The sequence below is a fragment of the Crocodylus siamensis genome, chromosome 2 (genome assembly GCF_052110815.1).
Source record: "Crocodylus siamensis isolate JL-2025a chromosome 2, ASM5211081v1, whole genome shotgun sequence".
NCBI classification, from domain to species: Eukaryota; Metazoa; Chordata; order Crocodylia; family Crocodylidae; genus Crocodylus; species Crocodylus siamensis.
In genome coordinates this window covers 147,172,276-147,190,071 of record NC_143396.1, presented here as the reverse complement: position 1 = coordinate 147,190,071, position 17,796 = coordinate 147,172,276, and the positions used below count along the sequence as shown (strand labels likewise).

Here is a 17,796-nt window from a genome sequence, read left to right as displayed (position 1 = left end):
TCTGCCCATGCATGAATTTTGCCTTTTTTTCTGATTCATTCAGGCATGACATACTCCACATTCCAGCTCTTCCATGAGGTACCCACAGTGAGCCAAAGTCAATATTAAATGTCTTAACTCTCCAATTCCTTCTCTTGGTTTCCTTCTGTTAGGCTTCCCTGTCTTACTTCCCTGTTCATTACAAGGGTGGTTGAAAAGAAACAGGAATAACAAATGGTTTAAAAAAATTCATAAAATTGTCAAAGGCTCAAAACATGAGGCATACTCACCAGTTCTATAGTTCTTCAGAAAATAAATGGAAGGATTAATTATGAAATTAATTTTTAACCAGTTCTAATTCCAAGCAGGGGTTCTCTTTTTGCATAGTGCCAGGACATCACAAATATCCAGAAACAATCCATTGTCCTCAATTGGCAAAATTTTGTTTCTTAATGTGTTAGACAAATTCCTGAAAAGTTTACCCCTTCTTCAGCTGACTGAGGTGGCTGAGTTATGTGCTACGAGCTCATGATATTATGGTGTGTCACCTGAGTTATGAGCATTGGTTTTTTTTGAACTTCAATGGGATCCAGAACTTGGAAAAATACTGTTTGTTTCTGTGTAATACAAACAAGTAGCATTTATAATCCTGTGCAGGGGCTGCATTGTTAGCAGATACAAACTGTCTAGTATCTCTGCATACATTGGTAACTTGTTTTTGCCTTTGATAACCAGCAAACAGTTATCCTAATTGACTGTCTGGGTTTCTGGAGCTTGAATGGAATACATATAATGAAGCAAGCAACAGCTGGTTACAAGCTGGATTTCAGCTACAGAAATGTTCATTGAAAGTAAAATATCCATTATGATTTCCAATTTAAGTCTCATTGGAAGTCAGTGGGATTTAAGCACATGATCAAATGCTTTGCGGGACTAAAATTTTAACAATAACACTCATTCCTTCTGTGATAGGGTTGTATGTAGAACAAGCATCAAATTCTCTCCAGTGTAGAACACCCTGCCAACACCCAGTAAAAGGATAATAAGCTGAGCTCAGGGTTCAGCTATGGAGGACTGGTCTTGTTTGGTTTAAAGTGTATGGGGTTTTTTCTTAAGTACTAAAATTATCTTTATCTTAGTTGCTAAATTACTTTCAATTGCTCTGTTAATATCTATTGAGTCAGCATAGTTCATTCCTATTACCACTAAAAGGCAGTAGGTGGCAGTCTTTCCCAACATACACAGCTGAATGTGGTAAACTGCATTTCACTGACAATATTCACCCTGTTAACTATATCTGAACCATTTCCCTGGGCCTATACAACACTTTCCCCCCCACTATATGTAGACTTACTGATTTTTTTTTTTTTTTTTTTTTTTTTTTTTTTTCCCTTATAATAACATTTTCTTAAAAAATAACTCCATAAAGTATTAGGGAAGAGATGTTATTACAATTGTTTTTTTTAAAGTTAAAGGGCCCCTGTAAACCTAACTTTGTGGTCACAGTCCCAGATACCCTATGTGTAGATTATGGCTCTACTGGCAGCAATAGAGATGCCTTAGTTTACACTAACTGAGGATTTTGTCCTTTATGCGTGTTTAGTGAAGTAGAATGTCTTGGCTACATTTTGTGACTATATACGATTCCCTGGTAGCCATCAGATCAGTCCTAAGCGCATCATTTAGCACACTGAATTTCCTTGCACAGGTACAATCGGGGCAGGATGCAAATGACACTGCCAAGCCTGGGTATAGCACGTGGAAATATAACTGACCTGTACATAACCAAAAATTGATCCACTTTATTTCAATACTTGCAAGAAAAAGGGGACTGTATACTCACTGAAGGAGTTTATTTTAATAAAAGAAGATTAGCTTGGCAAAACATCTGTGATAAATTTACCAGCCCACTGACAAACCCAGCCTTGTGTATTATAGGCTAGCTCCAAAGACCCAAGAAGTTGCTGGGAGTTGTTCTTTTGACTTTGCAATCTTCCGTGTCTTTCTCCAGTATGTCTTGTATGGGGATTCCTCTCTAGCCTCGCTGTTATTCTTAGGGATGAACAGCTTGATTATGGGAACGACTTTGAGTCGGTTTGCCAAGAGGCCTCGCCTGCCACATCTCTAATGATTGCTTCCAGATTGGGAGGATGATGTTTTGGTCCTGTCTCCCCTTGGCGTTCTCCCTTGGTCATTCTTGCTGCTTCACCTTTGTGCAGCTCTAACCTCCTCTACACCCTGCCTAATGCCAACCTTGATGTCATCACCTGTGTTGTTCAGGCTCATGTACTGTGCCGTCTTTGATGCTCAGGTTCCTGAAATATGAAAGCTGCTGGGTGTGAAAGATGTTGCTATCCCAAGCACCTCCCCCAACCTTCCTCCTCCCAATTACATTGTCCAGCTTCAGTACCAGTCTGTCCCCCATTGCGTCACCTCTGCTCTGGGTTTGGTACTTGTCGTCTGTCCGACTTGCCTGTGTCCCAACTCTGCCGAGTTCTGCCAGGCTCCAGTCTCTGCTGCCAGGTTCCTTGGTCCACGTCAGCTCTGTGAACCACTTCTCGGGCCCCTTCTGGTTCTGTGTAGTCATGGAGACCCCTTCTTGGGGTATCCACCAGGTCCCCTTGCTAGGACTGTTTATGTTCTCTGCCCCTCTGGGCTGGTTGGGGATGCCACTTCCAGTCCCCCCTGCTTGTCTTCTGTTGGGCTTCTTATCCTGGATCTGGAGGTCTGGCTGCCCAATCGGTCCTGGCACACTGCTATAAAGCATGCCCACACTGATGGGGATGCCAATCCCAGCTCTCTTGGGATCTGCCACTTCTGTTTTTCCTTTTTGAATTTTCCCGTGGTGGCTCTGCCCACCACAGTTTCACTTTTGCCACTTTGATCTCCCTGCACAGTGTCCTGCTGTCTCTGTTCCATCTTGGATAAGTCTTTTCCACAGACTTGAACAAGGTTTGGGTAAGTTCCCTTATACTACAATGATTGATGCTAATGGTAGAGTAAATTAGATTTCACTTTTCATCAAAAAACAATTATTTCCAAAAGGGAACCGAGTGAGTGAAGATTTGCAAGACTGTAATAAGCCCTTCCATACTGTGTTTCCACTGCTGGCAATCCTTTCAGCTACACTGCGTAACTTGTAGCATATCTTTGTTCACGTGCTTCTGTATGCTTGTAAATACAGATAATGCTTCTGAACAATTCCTGCCAAGTGTTCCCAAATCTATGCAAAATGCCAAAGAATAGCACCCAAAAATCCAAAGGTTTTGTTCTATTCTTTTTTCCATTGTCACAGAGAAAAGATTTATTTCTGTCGGGAAGTAAATTGGATTACTTAGCTTTTACCAGAAGTGATACTGAATCAGCACAGCTGAACATTGAATCATGGCTATTTGGATTACTGGGTGACTGAAGAAACACAAAAGAGACTAGATCTGGAGCTTTTGTTAAAGACAACAGAGGGCTTTGCAGTTGTGATTTAACTCAGACTGTCTCCAGTGCATGTATTTCATGAAGCAATTTAGGATATACAAGGGTTGGTACCATAGGCCATTTTTACATATGTTCCAGGGTGGGGGAGGGGGGTGTCTTTAATTAGAGCAGCTCTCTGGAGGCACTCTAATTAAAATGCCCACAATGTCTTGTGTATTCAGTGTCCTGTATTTCAAAATGGCAGCAGAGGTGCTTTAACTAAAGCTAGCTCAATGAGCTTTAAAGTGTCCATTTGAATCTGCTCTGACGTGTTCTAATCGGAATGCATCAGAGCATGTGTATAGGTGCCCATTGTTTTCACTAGTGTAAATGGAGTGCAGAGTGATTGTAAAACTTTACCAAGTCAGAACTGTAGATCAGAACTGCTTTGCACTGGAGGTATAGGATCCTGCAAGGTGCAGGACCATGGAGAATCAGGTGCAGAATGCATGAAAGTAAAATGTAAGGATAAAGGTATTAGACCCTGTGCTCTCACCATATTACTTTGGTGAGACTATATTCCAAATTATGTAAATATTTTTGACTGCTTCAAAAAGACAGGAAATTCTTTTGATTGCTTTTTCAGGTTTTGATTCAGAAAACCACAGAAGCAGAGATTTCATTTTAAACATGAACTTTCTGACTGACTTCAAGTTAAGTAGGCAATTATAGACTTATCCACATGATCTGACTGTCTCCATTACTGACTAATACTTACCCATTTTCCTTGCAATTCACACTGAAAGCTTTTAGCTAGAGTGTGTTAAATGATATTATTAATAAGTAAGCTAAGCTGAAAGCAAAAGCAGACTGATAAATTTTTCCTACTGTATTCCATTTTACTTCAGTTCATTGGCCTCTTGAAAAGTACTGAAAGGCCGGCTACCAGATAGTCCTGCAGATGGACTGATTGAACTAATTCTCCAATAACTTGTACCTCTAAATGGATACAGTTGAACATTGAAGGCTAAGTACAGACAGGCTGAATCTATTAAATCCTTACAGGTTAGTCTAAGCTGCATACATTGAAGCAAGTGAACAGACATTTACTTTTGATTCTGTAAATGCAGCCACATGCCTACATTGACCCAGGCCAGAATATGGATGGCACTACAGCACACCTCCTGGCTCAGATAAAGCAGACAGCTAGGGTCAAGGCTACCCACTCACCCTGTGGGGGGAGGGGGGGAGGAGATGGTTGCAGGGGAGGTGCAAAGCATTTTGGGATGCTGGGCGACGGTGAGTTAATTTGAGTCTGGAGAGGATCTGGGACAGAAGTTCAATAAACCAATTTTAACCTAACTCAGTTAAGTCTGATATTGCATCTATCCTTTGCCTTTACCTTAAACCAGTTTCAGGCATTTGAAAGCAGTTTATTTGCACTGGCCTTCTGTTGTGTTACAGATTTGAACCAGTTTATGATCACTTGTACTGGTTTATGTGTAATATCTGTTCCTAGGCCAAATGAATCAAGTTGAATTAGTTTTAAAGGGCCCACAGGTTGGTTTGCAGTACTTTGCCAAACTCATCTTAAAAGTGATTTTTATCCAAGCATTCATACCAAGAAGACTTGAGAGAAGAATTCTGTCTCTCTATTATGCCCAGTCTGCCCAGGCATAAATGTTAAAGAAAATGCAAGCTGATGGGGAAATCTTGTGAGAGCAATAGTGAATTTACTGTGTTTCCTTTTTAAACCTCATAATAATTTTCCCAAGCACAGGGACTATTTCCCGGGAGTGTTGTTAGGTTGATTTAAGCCTTGATTTTTGGGTTGCATAGAAACAAGACACTGCAAAGCCTATGAAATGAAGAACATTCCCTAAAAGCAATAAAGAATTGTTTTTAGTTTGGCATTAAGGATCCCAAGTTTTCTGTTGAGAGAGGATGCTAATTTGTATTGTATAATATGTAGATTGAAGGGGATTTTTTTTTTTGTGTGTTACTCTGTGAGATGCCAACATGCAAGGACCACAGTTTCTTCTTAATGGGTGCATTTACACTAGATGTTTACTGTGTAGTAGACTAATTAGCTTTGCAGTAAATGTCTTGTGTCTACACATGTGGCCCTACTGGGCCACAGGGAACTAATAAACTCTGCAGCAGGATCAAACTTGGAAAAACAAGTACAACCCTGGTGCAGAATATTTTACTCTTCAGCACCACACTTGTAGATGCTCATGTGGCTAGCTAGGGTATGAGGGTACTTCAGTGCAGGGGCTGCCTGCTGGCTAGCCTGACACTGGAGCACCCTTGTGCCGCAGCCAGCCCCTATGCAGTACAACGTGGTCCTGGGTGAATATTCAAATTGTATACCTGGGAGCAATAAATTCTGGTGCAAGATGCACTGGAGTTTATTGCTGCATGCTAATAGCATGTGTAGACGTATCCAAAGATTCCCAATGGCTGTCTTTATCTATTCCTCACCTGTTTAATATCTATGGACATCGTGGAATCTCCAAAATCTGTACTCCTTCAGCCTATTTTCCAGAAGATATGCTATAGTTTAAACAGAGGGTATGGGCTGGAGGCAGAAAGTATTTGGTAAGATCTTATGCTGGCTGGGGTTAAGCAGGAAGTCGGAACAGATGCTCATAATGGTTTCTTTTTGTCCATGAATCCCAGTTAAAAAGTCAGATTTGGTTCTTTTTTCTAGGTAAAAAAAAAAAAAAAAAAAAAAGTCAAAGCAACTGTGAAATTGATTACCCATGCTGAATTTGAAGTGTAAGAAGCAAATAGTATAAGGGAAAAAAATGTTTATTTTCACATAATTTTTTTCAGCTCAGGTTATTTAGTATATAAAGGTGGCTACATCTACATGTGCACTTTACTGTGGAGTAGACTAATTAATTAGCTGTGGAGTAAAGCATCACTGTCTACACATGTGATGATATTATTAGGCCACAGTAAACTAACTAACACCACAGTAAGATATTACTGTTGGGGATAGTACTATCTCATGGCAGAGTAATAAACTGATTTAAACACGGGTATAGACACTGACTATGGGCATAAATTGCACCTGGTTACAGGATCATTGAAAATGATAACTGGATGCAGCCTGAGGAGGTCATATCATCCAAGCGATCATATCTCTACCTATACCGTCCCAGACAAAATCTTGTCCAACTTGCTGTTAAACATTTCAACTAACAGAAATTCCACAACTTTTCTGTATGATCTGTTCTGCTGCTGAATCACCCACAGACAAAGCTCTTCCTAATACCCAACCTACATCTCATTCATGGTAATTTAAACCCATGACTTCTTATCCTGATCCCTGTGGGAACAGAGAACAGTTGATTGCCATCTTCTTTAAAACAGCCTTTTCTTGTATTTGAAGTGTTGTCAAATTTCCCTGTCTTCTCTTCTCTAGACTTAGTAATTTTGGTTCTTTCAACCTTTTCTCATGTGTCATGTTTTCAAAATATCTAATTGTTCTTGTTCTCTGCTTAACTTAAGCTAGTTTGTCCATATGTTTCTCACAGTATGGTGAACCAGTACTGGACACAGTGCTCCAGCTGAGGCCTACTGAAAAGTGGAAAAATCACTTCCTGTAACTTGCATATGACACAATAGAGAAAAATAAAATAGTACAATTTGTTTTTTAGCAGGATTCAAGGCCCTGACATTTTGTCCTGCATACTCCAAAACACATGTTCTACTGTCATCACCCATTTCCTTTGTCACCGATTTCATGTACAAATCTTGGACTGTGAACAGAACAGCCCTTTGTTCTATCCAAATTTTGATTTAATATTATGATGAGTTAAATCTTCTTCTATCAGATGCTTCAGTGTTAATATACCATTTCCACTTTTTCTCTTGTAGTAATTTATAGGGATCACCTAGCTGGCTTAGACAAGGAAAAAACTATCTTGTGACATTATGTGTGACCTTACTTTCTGCACCCAAGTGATAGTGAGTGAAACCTAAGTTTTCATACCCCAGTCAAAATAATCCCAGTTTCCTACAGAAGGAAGTTAAGTTTTCAAAATCAGTTCCATTAGCATGGTTCGAATAAATTTAGTTGAGAGTCCAAGCCAACACCCATTGTGGCTTTTTGGGTTGTTTTTTTTTTTTTTTTTTAAAAACAACTCCTAATTACAGTTTATTAATAAGGTTCTACCTCTGGAGTATTATCTCCCATTCTCTAATCAGCCCTGAGTGTGATGTCCCAAATGCTAACATCCTTCTGGTGGATTGCCTGTTTATATCATAGAAAATGAGTGTTGGAAGGAGGTCATCTAGTCATGGAGTCCAACCCCCTGCTCAAAGCAGGACCATCCCCAACTAGATTATCTAGCCTGGTCTTAAAAATCTCAAGGATGGAGTGTCCACAGTTTCTATGGATAACCTGTTTCAGTGTTTTAATACCCTCCTAGTGAGCAAGTCTTTTCTAATATCTAACCTAAACTTCCCTCTCTGTAACTTGAGGTCATTGCTCCTTGTTCTGGCAACTGCCAGCACCGAGAACAGTCTTGCTCCATCATCTTTTGAACACCCCCACTTCCGGTAGTTGAAGTAATCTACTAAATCCCCTCTCAGTCGTCTTTTCTCTAGACTAAATAAACCCAGGCCCCTGAGCCTCTTCTCATAAGTCATGTGTCCCAGCCCCCTAACCATTTTCATTTCCCTCTGCTGGACTCTGTCCAATTTGTCCACATACTTTATGTAGTGGGCACCCCAAAACTGAACACAGTACTCTAAATATGGCATCACCAGTGCTGAATAGAGGGGAATAATCACTGCCCTTGACCTACTGGCAAGACCCCTACCAATGCAGCCCAATATGCCATTAGCCTTCTTGGCAACAAGGGCACACTGTTGGCTCATTCAGCTTATTGTCCACTGTAACCCCCAGGTCCTTTTCTGCAGATCTTGTGCCTAGCCAGTCCATAAACAAATCTGAACCTTTGTATTTAGTTAAACTCCAAGTTTATATTGCCTTACTTTTCACCTTGAGACTAGTTCTGCTACTTACCTACTCTTGCTGGCTAGAACCTCACTCTCTCCCTGATTGCTTTTAGTGAGATTTACAGATTAACAGTGTGATCCAAAAATCTGTTTGAAATTTGATGCAAGTTATTTCATGTCCTTGAGTGGCTTGGAATCCAGCCCTGTGGCATTTATGTCCTGGGAGTACAGGTGACAGAATCTGTCTCTCAGCTATGTCAGTATAGAAATTGTCCTTAAACCACTTTTGTTCTCTAATAAGCAACAAGAAAAACACCTTCTGAGAACATATGGAGGTACCTTGCTGCTGTTCTTTTTCTTGCCACATTTATTCTAGGAATTATAATGTGTTAATTTTCTACAGTGTTAATTAAATTCATATCTATGAGAGTCCATATTCTCTGTGCAAATTTTAAGCAACAGTTGACTTAAAATACTGCAAAGATCTAAATGTCCAACCTAGGTGAATGATTTTGAAACTGAATCCTAACATTAACTGGCTAATTTGTTAGTGCAATCTTAATTTGTGTAATGAGAAAGAATGACATTAATGTAAAAAAACCCTTTTTTGTTTTTAATCAGTGCAACTCATATAGTAAGTGAAACAAAGCATAAGAGCACAGATAAACATCTAGAATACTAGATGAAAAGTAATCAGTATAATGAAGAGAGTGGGAGTAGTTATTACTGCCATAAAATATTACAGACTTGAGCCAGCAAAATCATTAGCACTTAGAGTAATGCCTCAGATGAAGCTGATCAAAGAAGCATCCAAATTTGGCCTTTTAAATGAAGAGGTGAAGAGAAGAGGTAATGAGTGTTTTTCCTTGCATCTGTCCCCAAGTGCCACTTGGAAATGGGTTTAGGTTATTCTAGCACTGAATTTCCCATTGAGTTCAAACCAGACCTGGCTTTTATAATACCTAGTAATCTTCACCACAAAGCTGCAACTTAAAAAACCTGCCCTTTAGATTTTGCTATTAGATTTTGCTGTTCAGAAAAAGTGGTGTGTGGTTTTTTGTTTTTTGTTTTTTTTTTCTGAACCACTGTTTGTTTTCAGCCATTAACCTTTTCAGAATTGCAGGGGCATTTTACATAATGCTTTCTTTTTTCCTTTCTTCTAGAGTGCCTTAGGAGAAGGCAGTGGGAGGGGAAGGGGGAAATGCAGGTGATGAGTTCATTTATTGTGGTACCTGTAAAACCTCTGTAAGAATTCAGAGAACCTTTCAGAATTATGTATACTTCCTCCAAAAATGTTCCATCTGCGACTAAGTATTTGGAATGTAAATAGTAAAACTGACCTAAACAATGTTTCTGTCCACTATATCCATAGGCCAGTACTACTGTTAATTCCATAACAATGTCACTGAAGTCCTAAGCAAACATTTTCTTAAAACATGCATCCTTTTCTAAAAACTCTTTACCCTTTTTTACTTCTGTATTCAGCAGGCCATGCAATTTTTATTGAGACATAGACAGGTTGTGGCAGTGTTCCTGGCTGACCAAGGCACGGGGAAGCCCCAGAGGTCCTCCTGCCCCACTCCAGTCACATACTGCAGCTGTACAGGGGACAGCAGCAGCAGGCACACTTCCACTTCCTGCACCTGCTCTCTGCCACCTCCCTGTCCTGTGTCCTTTGCTGACCAGGAGCAAGTGCTTGAAAAAGCCTGCCTGCCACTGTCCCCAGCTGAGGCAGGCACAGGGGGTTTCATCCCCATTACTGGGGAGAGGCTGTGGGATAGACCTGCAAGGCTAAGTCCCTTTCAAAGTGAGGATCTTTCAAGCCAGAAGCAGTGAAGAAACATAGCTGGGGTCAAACTACAGACTTACCGTTCCTGGAGACTGCACACTGGCAAGGAGGACCTCCTGGGTTAACCTCACCGGACATAGAACCTGGTACCCAAGTTCCCATGGGGAGGAAGGCAAGGTCTGATAGTAGAACAAGGGTAGACTACCCTTGAGTGAGAGATGGGAGACATGAGACGCCCTGGGGCATGCAGGGAATGGACCTGAAGACAGGTGGATCTTAGAGGGGGTAAGCTGCATAATTATTTTTTTTTCCTTTGTTACCTTTTGTGCCAGGGGGATAGTTTGTTTGGGACTTTATTCATGGCCCAGAGTGGCATTATAACTTGTTAAAATCTCTGACAACTGGTGGAATGGACATGACTATAACGGGAGATGTGGAGCCTGCATAGTAGAATACTGAAACATGGGACTCTGCAGCAGTTGATACTAAGTGGGTTGTGAGTGCTTGCATTAAGCCCTGGGATTTTCCAAGGCAGTGAAAGTAGAGAATCCACAGACCTGGCTCAGAGGTTAGTCCGTTAGCCTGCAGAGCTGAGAGCTCTAGGTTTGAGATTCAGAACGGACAAAACTAGGATTGTTTGCTCAGGCAAGGAGAGACTTTATAGACTGAAAAGCTGGGGGCCTGGACCCAACCACTGATAGTAGTAATATAGGTAAGGACAAGGCCCTTAGATTTAAATCCATACCACCCCACCCCTTGATGAGGCAAGCTCTCCAAGTTATTTAACACTAAGGCAGGGCATGCAAGTAAAAGGGGGAGTCTGAGGCCAGCAGTGGATTGAAACCCCCTGGGTCACCTGCCTGTCATGCCCTGTAACGGGGAATCCCAGACTTGTTTCTGTCCTGCTCCAGCTGGGGGCTGTAGGAAACAGCTGGATCTGCCCATAGACACAGACCTTTCTTTAGTGGCATATTCAAGTTGCATGCAACAGCAATGGTGGTGCATTTTATTTGTTACACAGGATATAAAATGGCAAAAACTAATACTCTGCTTAATAATTTGCTTGGGTCTTTAGTAAACCATGTATGCTGAGCCCATGTGCTCACTATATACAGAAAAATTAAGTAGTATTAGACTTGGGATACTAGGGTGGGTTAAAAATATTTTCATTCTTGCACTGTTGGAAAGGAGCAGAACATTATGGAAGGACTTGCATGGTAGGAAGGAACAGTAAGGACAACTAACTTTTCAAGTACCTCCAGATATTTAGTTACTTGAGAAACTCAGCCTTGCATGATGGGGCCTCCCGCACAGGCCATAGTAAAAGAGCTACCACCACCACCAGGCAATATGGAGGAGAGGATTAAAATAGCAGGTGGACTTGCAAAAACTTCAGTCACCCACTCCAGAACTATCCTCTCTTGAATGCTAGATTCGCCAATACTTTCTAAATGCTTTATGTGACTTCTGAGTTGCAAAGCAGCCATAAACCTGGCCTAACTAATCAGTTGAACTGGGTTTACAGCTGCCTTGTGTTGCTGAATCAGCCAGAGTACTATTTCATTTGTGCACTATACATATCATTAGGTTTATAATGTCACAAACAATATACTAGCATACATTTAAAATTTCAGAGCTCTGGTTTTTTCTGTGCAATGTTCTTCTAGCGCTCGCATCTGATGTGACAACTAAACAAATCTATCATTAAACCTTTTTGTGCTTAATGACTATAATGAGTAATTAACAAGAGTTCTTGAGATCAAAATCCCACCTTTCCATCTCTTTGGGATGGTGTGTAGACTAGCTTCAGACTAGATCTATGCTCCCTAGTAAATAAAACTGTTACACCATAACTTGGAATGAAAAACTGCAGTAGTTTGCCCATTGTTGTAAATTAATACCTTGGGTCAAATCTGACTCGGTTATCTAGTTTCAAAACAAGGCTTAATTTAATTTTAATTGCATCTTACTTGCATTCTTTTTGGCATCGTTTCATTTGAATGTTGATTAGACACCACACATTAGATTGCTGTGAATTTTAAGGGTTTTTTTCTTTGTCTTTTTCTCTGTCCTTTTTTTTTTTTTTTTTTTTTTTTTAAATTGACATCAGTAAGATACTGTTGCAATTGTCAATAGGAAATTACTGATATTATTAAATTACATCTTTATTCTTTCTTTGAGGCAAATGGTCAAGCAATTACAATCCTTTGTACTTCTAATGCACCTTTCAATTTAGGAACATAGCCCTGATCCTCAGCCCAGTATCCTGTTAGTAGAGCCAAAATGGGCCCAGTGCAGGGGGTGGGGAAAGAAGAGGAAAATCTATTCGGTGGCAGGCGCTGCCTCCAATAAAATCAAAGGAATTGCTCAGAATTTCCAATAATGTTACTAAGAATTTGAACCCGGACAATCACATAAATCACCCAGCAAGTCATCTTGCATTGGGAAACCAGCTTTGGTTTCAGGTTATCCTGTTCCTGTTGTTCCCACAATCAACATGAATCTAATGTAAAGCCAAATCAGTGAAGTGCCCTATTAGTATTCCTTACCAAATTACAAGGAGAGGCTTAGATTGAAACTCCTTGGACCTTTTCAGGACTTCAGGTCAGGCACTAACGTTTTTGGTCAGGCCCACTTCTAACTAACCATTCAACACTTCTAACTCAGTCCCACAAACACTACAGTGTGGTTCTCCCTGTGATTTGAAGGACTAAACTTTACTCCTTCCCCCTGGAAATTAAATCCAAACGGTTGCTGGTCTTTGGTAAGGTGACCAGAGTTCTCTAACTACATTCAGAGAAGAGTATTAAGATCTTTTTTAATAAATATATTCAAGTTCCTCTTTTAAAACTCATTTCTTTTGCAAGACTAACAGGGAAATGACCCAAACTGAATGATTCATTAATTATTTTTTCTTCTGGGTTTCCCAGTGTGACCCAGCCTCACAGAAGGAATATAGGCCTTCATGTTTCAGAACTTATAGCAAGCTCATCAGTGGGTGCTAAGAAGAAACTTTTTTTTTGGAGCAGGTTGCCCCGTAATATTCCACTACAGTGGCTATTATGCCAGAGGACTGCTGAAGTTGATGGACCTCTGCTCTGATCCAGTAGGGCAGTTGCTACATTGCATGTTTCTTTCTACTAGATTAAGTACTTGGGGTTAAGTGCTGTCTTAGGTTAATGTCTTGTAGTAATGAGCACATTTGCTCCCTGTTTAAGGAGTAGTAGCCTATATCTTCATAAATACTCACTAGGGATAGCTAAAAATATAGTAGTTCCAGTTTGTGAACAATGTAGACAAACCTTGTATTCCTTTAAGAACAACTGTACTTTTTGATGCAGGTATTTTTTGTTAGGCTCCTACAGCCTAAAAGGCCATTGACTATATTAACATGGTGTCTCTCTCCCCACCGTTCCTTTCTTCCAACCAGAAATTCTATGTTGAACCTGAGATACTTCACCAGTTACATTTGACAACTTTTTCATGGATTCAGGAGATGTTGTGCAGAAATATAGTGGTTTCAACAAAACTGTGTCGGTGAGCTCTCATGTTTAAATATATATCATAATGTGATTATAGATATGTGATAAAGTAGGTAACTAGTTTTAAATTCTGTTTCTATTTTGTGTTATCCCTTCTGTGTTATCACTCTGAGTTCTTTGTCTGGTTTGTTTTCCATATTTTTGTTTTGATTGTCTGTATAGTACTCTAGGTGGTTTGATTGTAAAAACACACTCTAGGTAAAATGATTACTAAAAACTGATGTAATTAGTACCAGAAGGGATGCATTTCTCATGAATATTTTTCAAACTTTAATTCTATTTTTCAGTAAGCCTGACTGTTTACATAATATATACATAGTACAACTTCTATTACCCAAATGGCATATGTGAAGATGTATAAATTCAGTTAACTGAGAATAGGTATAACTGATGGAATTTTCATTGTAATTTAAAAAAAACAAAAGTAGGGTACAAAACCTTGTTTCAGAGGATGGTTATTAGAACAATTAAAGCTTGCACTAATATATACAGACTGAACTGTTCAGCAGATGTGCCAGTTTGACAGGACTGGAAACTGATTTTTTTTTTTTTTCTCCACAGAATTACTGAATTAGTCTTGTGTTTATTTTTCATAACAAATCCAATAGGTTTCCCTACTATTTCTTTTGTTATTTCCCCTTTCTGCCTCTTCCTATTGTGCATTGTGTACAAAACCTTTTCACATCAGTGTCCCTACCCATGTGGTAGCACAATGGGTTGTTGCAAAGAATAACTCTGTCAAATGGTTTCTACAAGGTCATTGGAAAATTCACTTTGATAAACTGAACATACCAAAAAATGAATATGTCCATTCAAAATAAAATAAAGGGAAAGTCATATGTATAATATCATCCAAGACGATGACCTTAAAACTATTAATTGCATTGGCTATATTTGTGCTGTGCTCACATTATACCATGAGAGACAGATCCATCAAGCTTTCTGTATCGATATAAAGTTTTAGACTGCATCATTCTATTTTGTTTAACATCACAGTGGTAAAAAGGATATATTTGATTATGTTTACATATTTATGGTTTAGAGATTAAAAGCTTCACTTAAATCTTATAGTGCTTTTCAACAGTAGATATTTTACAGAAGGGATCAATATCATTCATTACAGGAACAATTGTTTTCAACAAATAATACATTTGTTGGAAACTAGAATTGTTGGAGATCAGAACTACTAGCTAATTCGGATAGACTTTGGCTAATCATTACTGTCAAAAATAGGGGGAAAGTTTGAAAATGTTTCATTTTTGAAAAATCAAAATATTTCCTTCCTCTATTTACTAACAATGTTTTGTACAGTTTCCTTTTCAGAATGACATCATTTACACACTGACATAAATTAGAAAAGAAAAGATATTTAAAAACAGTTAAATTAACCTGCAAATGAAAGAGAATGTTTGTTTGTTTAATTTCTTTTTCCTTTCAAACTAAGCTTTAAAAACATTTATGCTTCAGTTTCACCAGACCAAGTCCCCCCCGATTTTTATATTTATTTTTACACTAAATTGAAAATGTTATTCATTCAGCCTAAGACTATACAGATGGGGAAACCAAGGCATAAGGCATTAAATTGACTTGCTAAAGATAATCTAAAAGACCACTAGTAGATCTGGGAATAGAATATAGATCTTCTAAAAATTACTGTAAAAATACACATACATGTACATACTTTAGAAACTAGACCCATATACAGACAAAGTGTAAAGAATCCTGGAAACAAAATACTAACCTTCTACCTCACCAACCAGACAATCTACTCTGAACTGTAAAAGTTTGTTTTATCTATTCAGAGTGAGAAGCCAGGTAGTCTGGCATGAGAAACAGGGTGGGAAGTTGGCATTCTGACCCCTAGTAGGGTCTATACTACTCCCCAGTGACTGTAATCACTTAGCACAGTATCTAATCTTGGCTTTGCCACTGACTTACGTGGATCACTACGCATATCCCCAGTGGGACCACTCACAAAATACAGTATAATTTAAGTACAATACAATTTAAGATGTGTGTATTTTATCTCTCTGAGCCACAGCCAAGCTTGTATAGGTGCAAATTGACTGAGCTCTCTTGTCCATTATGCTGTCTGCAATGCTTGCCTCACTACTACAATGTAGTGAAGATTAATTTCACTAGAATACTGAACAGGTGGCTTTGCCAGAGCTGGCTTTCATTTTTGACAAGTTCAGGAATGCTTGGAAGTTCCAGTACCTAGTAAATTGTTACATAACTGACTACATAATCAATATGGGGAATCCTATAGACTTCAGTATTAGCATATATTAAAGCTTTTACCTGCTACCTCATAAAAACAATGATGAAATTATATGACCTCTTACCAGTAAAGAGATCCAATTTCACTAGAGTTAACCCAACCAGAAAAGGTGTGGGTAGGTGTGTGTTGTAACAGATTATATTCACTTCTGGAGAAGCATTGCATTATAGGTCTCTAAGGAAACACTCGCTTACTGAAGTACTAGTATTTCTTCCTTTTATTTTTTTTATGAGAGATCATGTTCACATAGGTCCCTATGTGCAGTGACATCAGTGGAAATTTTTTCACTGACTTCAAAGAGCTTCAGGCAATGTAGTTATACTATGGAGAAATGTACAGGAGTTTGCAAATTCTCTTTTGCTTGAATTAAAAACAAATCTAAATTTTCTACTTCAACACGTATATGCATTCTGTAGAAAATGGAATCTCTTTTATATAACCACTGAGTCTTGGATATTACTGAACAACAGGAATATCTTGCACTTTTTTCTGTACAGTTTAAGCATCACACTGCCTCCTTTTTAAGGTAGGTAAGTATTATTACCTCATTTAAAGCTGAAGAAATTGAGGCACAAAGAATAGGTTACAAAACTAGCCAGTTTCAGGTCTACAGCTCCAAAGATGATTCATTAAACTTAGCAAGTATAACAGCCACTCATGTGTAAACTGCTGTACTACCACTCAGGGCTGAGCCCTACTGAAATCAGTGACTTGTCATTGATGTCAGTGGGATCAGGATATAGCCCAAAGACTCTATAAGCAAACTAAGGTGAAAGAATAAAATATGTAGCTTTCCTTACTTTCCACGAGTAGTTTCAAAGCTGGACTTGTGGACGCTGGCATTCTGCTTAGTGCTGGTGCTGTCAGTGCTATAGAATGACTGCCTGGGAGATCTGTTCCCTGTTGCAGTTTGGCTTTTGGTGACCACTTGCTGGGGAAGTACTTTTTTAGGTATGCTCTGTGGCAGTGTCCTTGTGCTGCTGGATTGGGTTCTTGGCTTAGCACTAGCATGACCACTAGTACTATTCCTGCTGGGCTGGGTTGTTGGAGTGGAGGATTTCTTTGCCTGGGTCCCTGGCAATGCTTTCAATCCCGGAACCTCTTCTGTGGGTGCAGAGGTGAGCTTTTCGAGATGATCCTGTGATGCACTCACTGCAGATGGTTGGATCTCAGATAGGGTAAATGTTGATGGTGTTGTCTGGTTTCTGAAGCTGTGCATTGCAGCAGAAAGTGAAATAAAGTCTGAGTGGCTTGCTTGGCTTTCACCATCCCCAGCTGGGGTACTAACCACCAGGCTGCCAAACTGTAAATGTGACAGAAGCAACAAGACGATTATCTTCTTCATGCTGTTTGTTAGTAAGAACCACAAGATGCTTTACATGTATCCCTTGTGCAAGGATCCAGTATCTTTCCTTAGGATCACTGTGAAAGCAGTGGCTATGTGGAAAGAGCTCTGCTGCTTTCCTTTTTGTAGGAAAGGAAACAGGTTTTAGTCTCTCAAAATGGACAAAGGAAGCTTGATTTCCTGTTTCTGTGGATTCCTCTGCAACCTGTGACCCCCCTGGAGTGTTGAAGCCTGGAAAGCCTTAGGGGAAGGAAGAAAGGATGCTCTGCTGAAGCTACAGAATGAAGATTAATGACACAAAACAAATGTGGGAAAATACTGTCAGTGAAATCAGTCTGGGGGGGGGAATCAAAACTATTAAGTAATTTTCCTTTTGTGTGTATGTACATAGAGAACACAAATTATTTGTCAACCATGCCACTTGGCTGTTCATGTATGTGAATTTGGTACTGAGAAAAGGACTTGGATATCCTGA

General features: G+C 39.5%; 1 protein-coding gene across 2 annotated transcripts in view; it reads right to left on the bottom strand.

Annotated features, from left to right (window-relative positions):
• Positions 1-17,374, bottom strand: part of MMRN1 (multimerin 1) — a 70,164-nt gene extending 52,790 nt beyond the window's left edge. For both annotated transcript variants that reach the window (XM_090037071.1, XM_090037072.1), the window contains exon 1: positions 16,777-17,374. In XM_090037071.1, the coding sequence (XP_089893197.1) occupies positions 16,777-17,321 (545 nt within the window). In that variant the 5' untranslated portion in view covers positions 17,322-17,374. The remainder of the gene's footprint in view (positions 1-16,776) is intronic.
• Between the last annotated feature and the right edge of the window lie 422 nt (positions 17,375-17,796).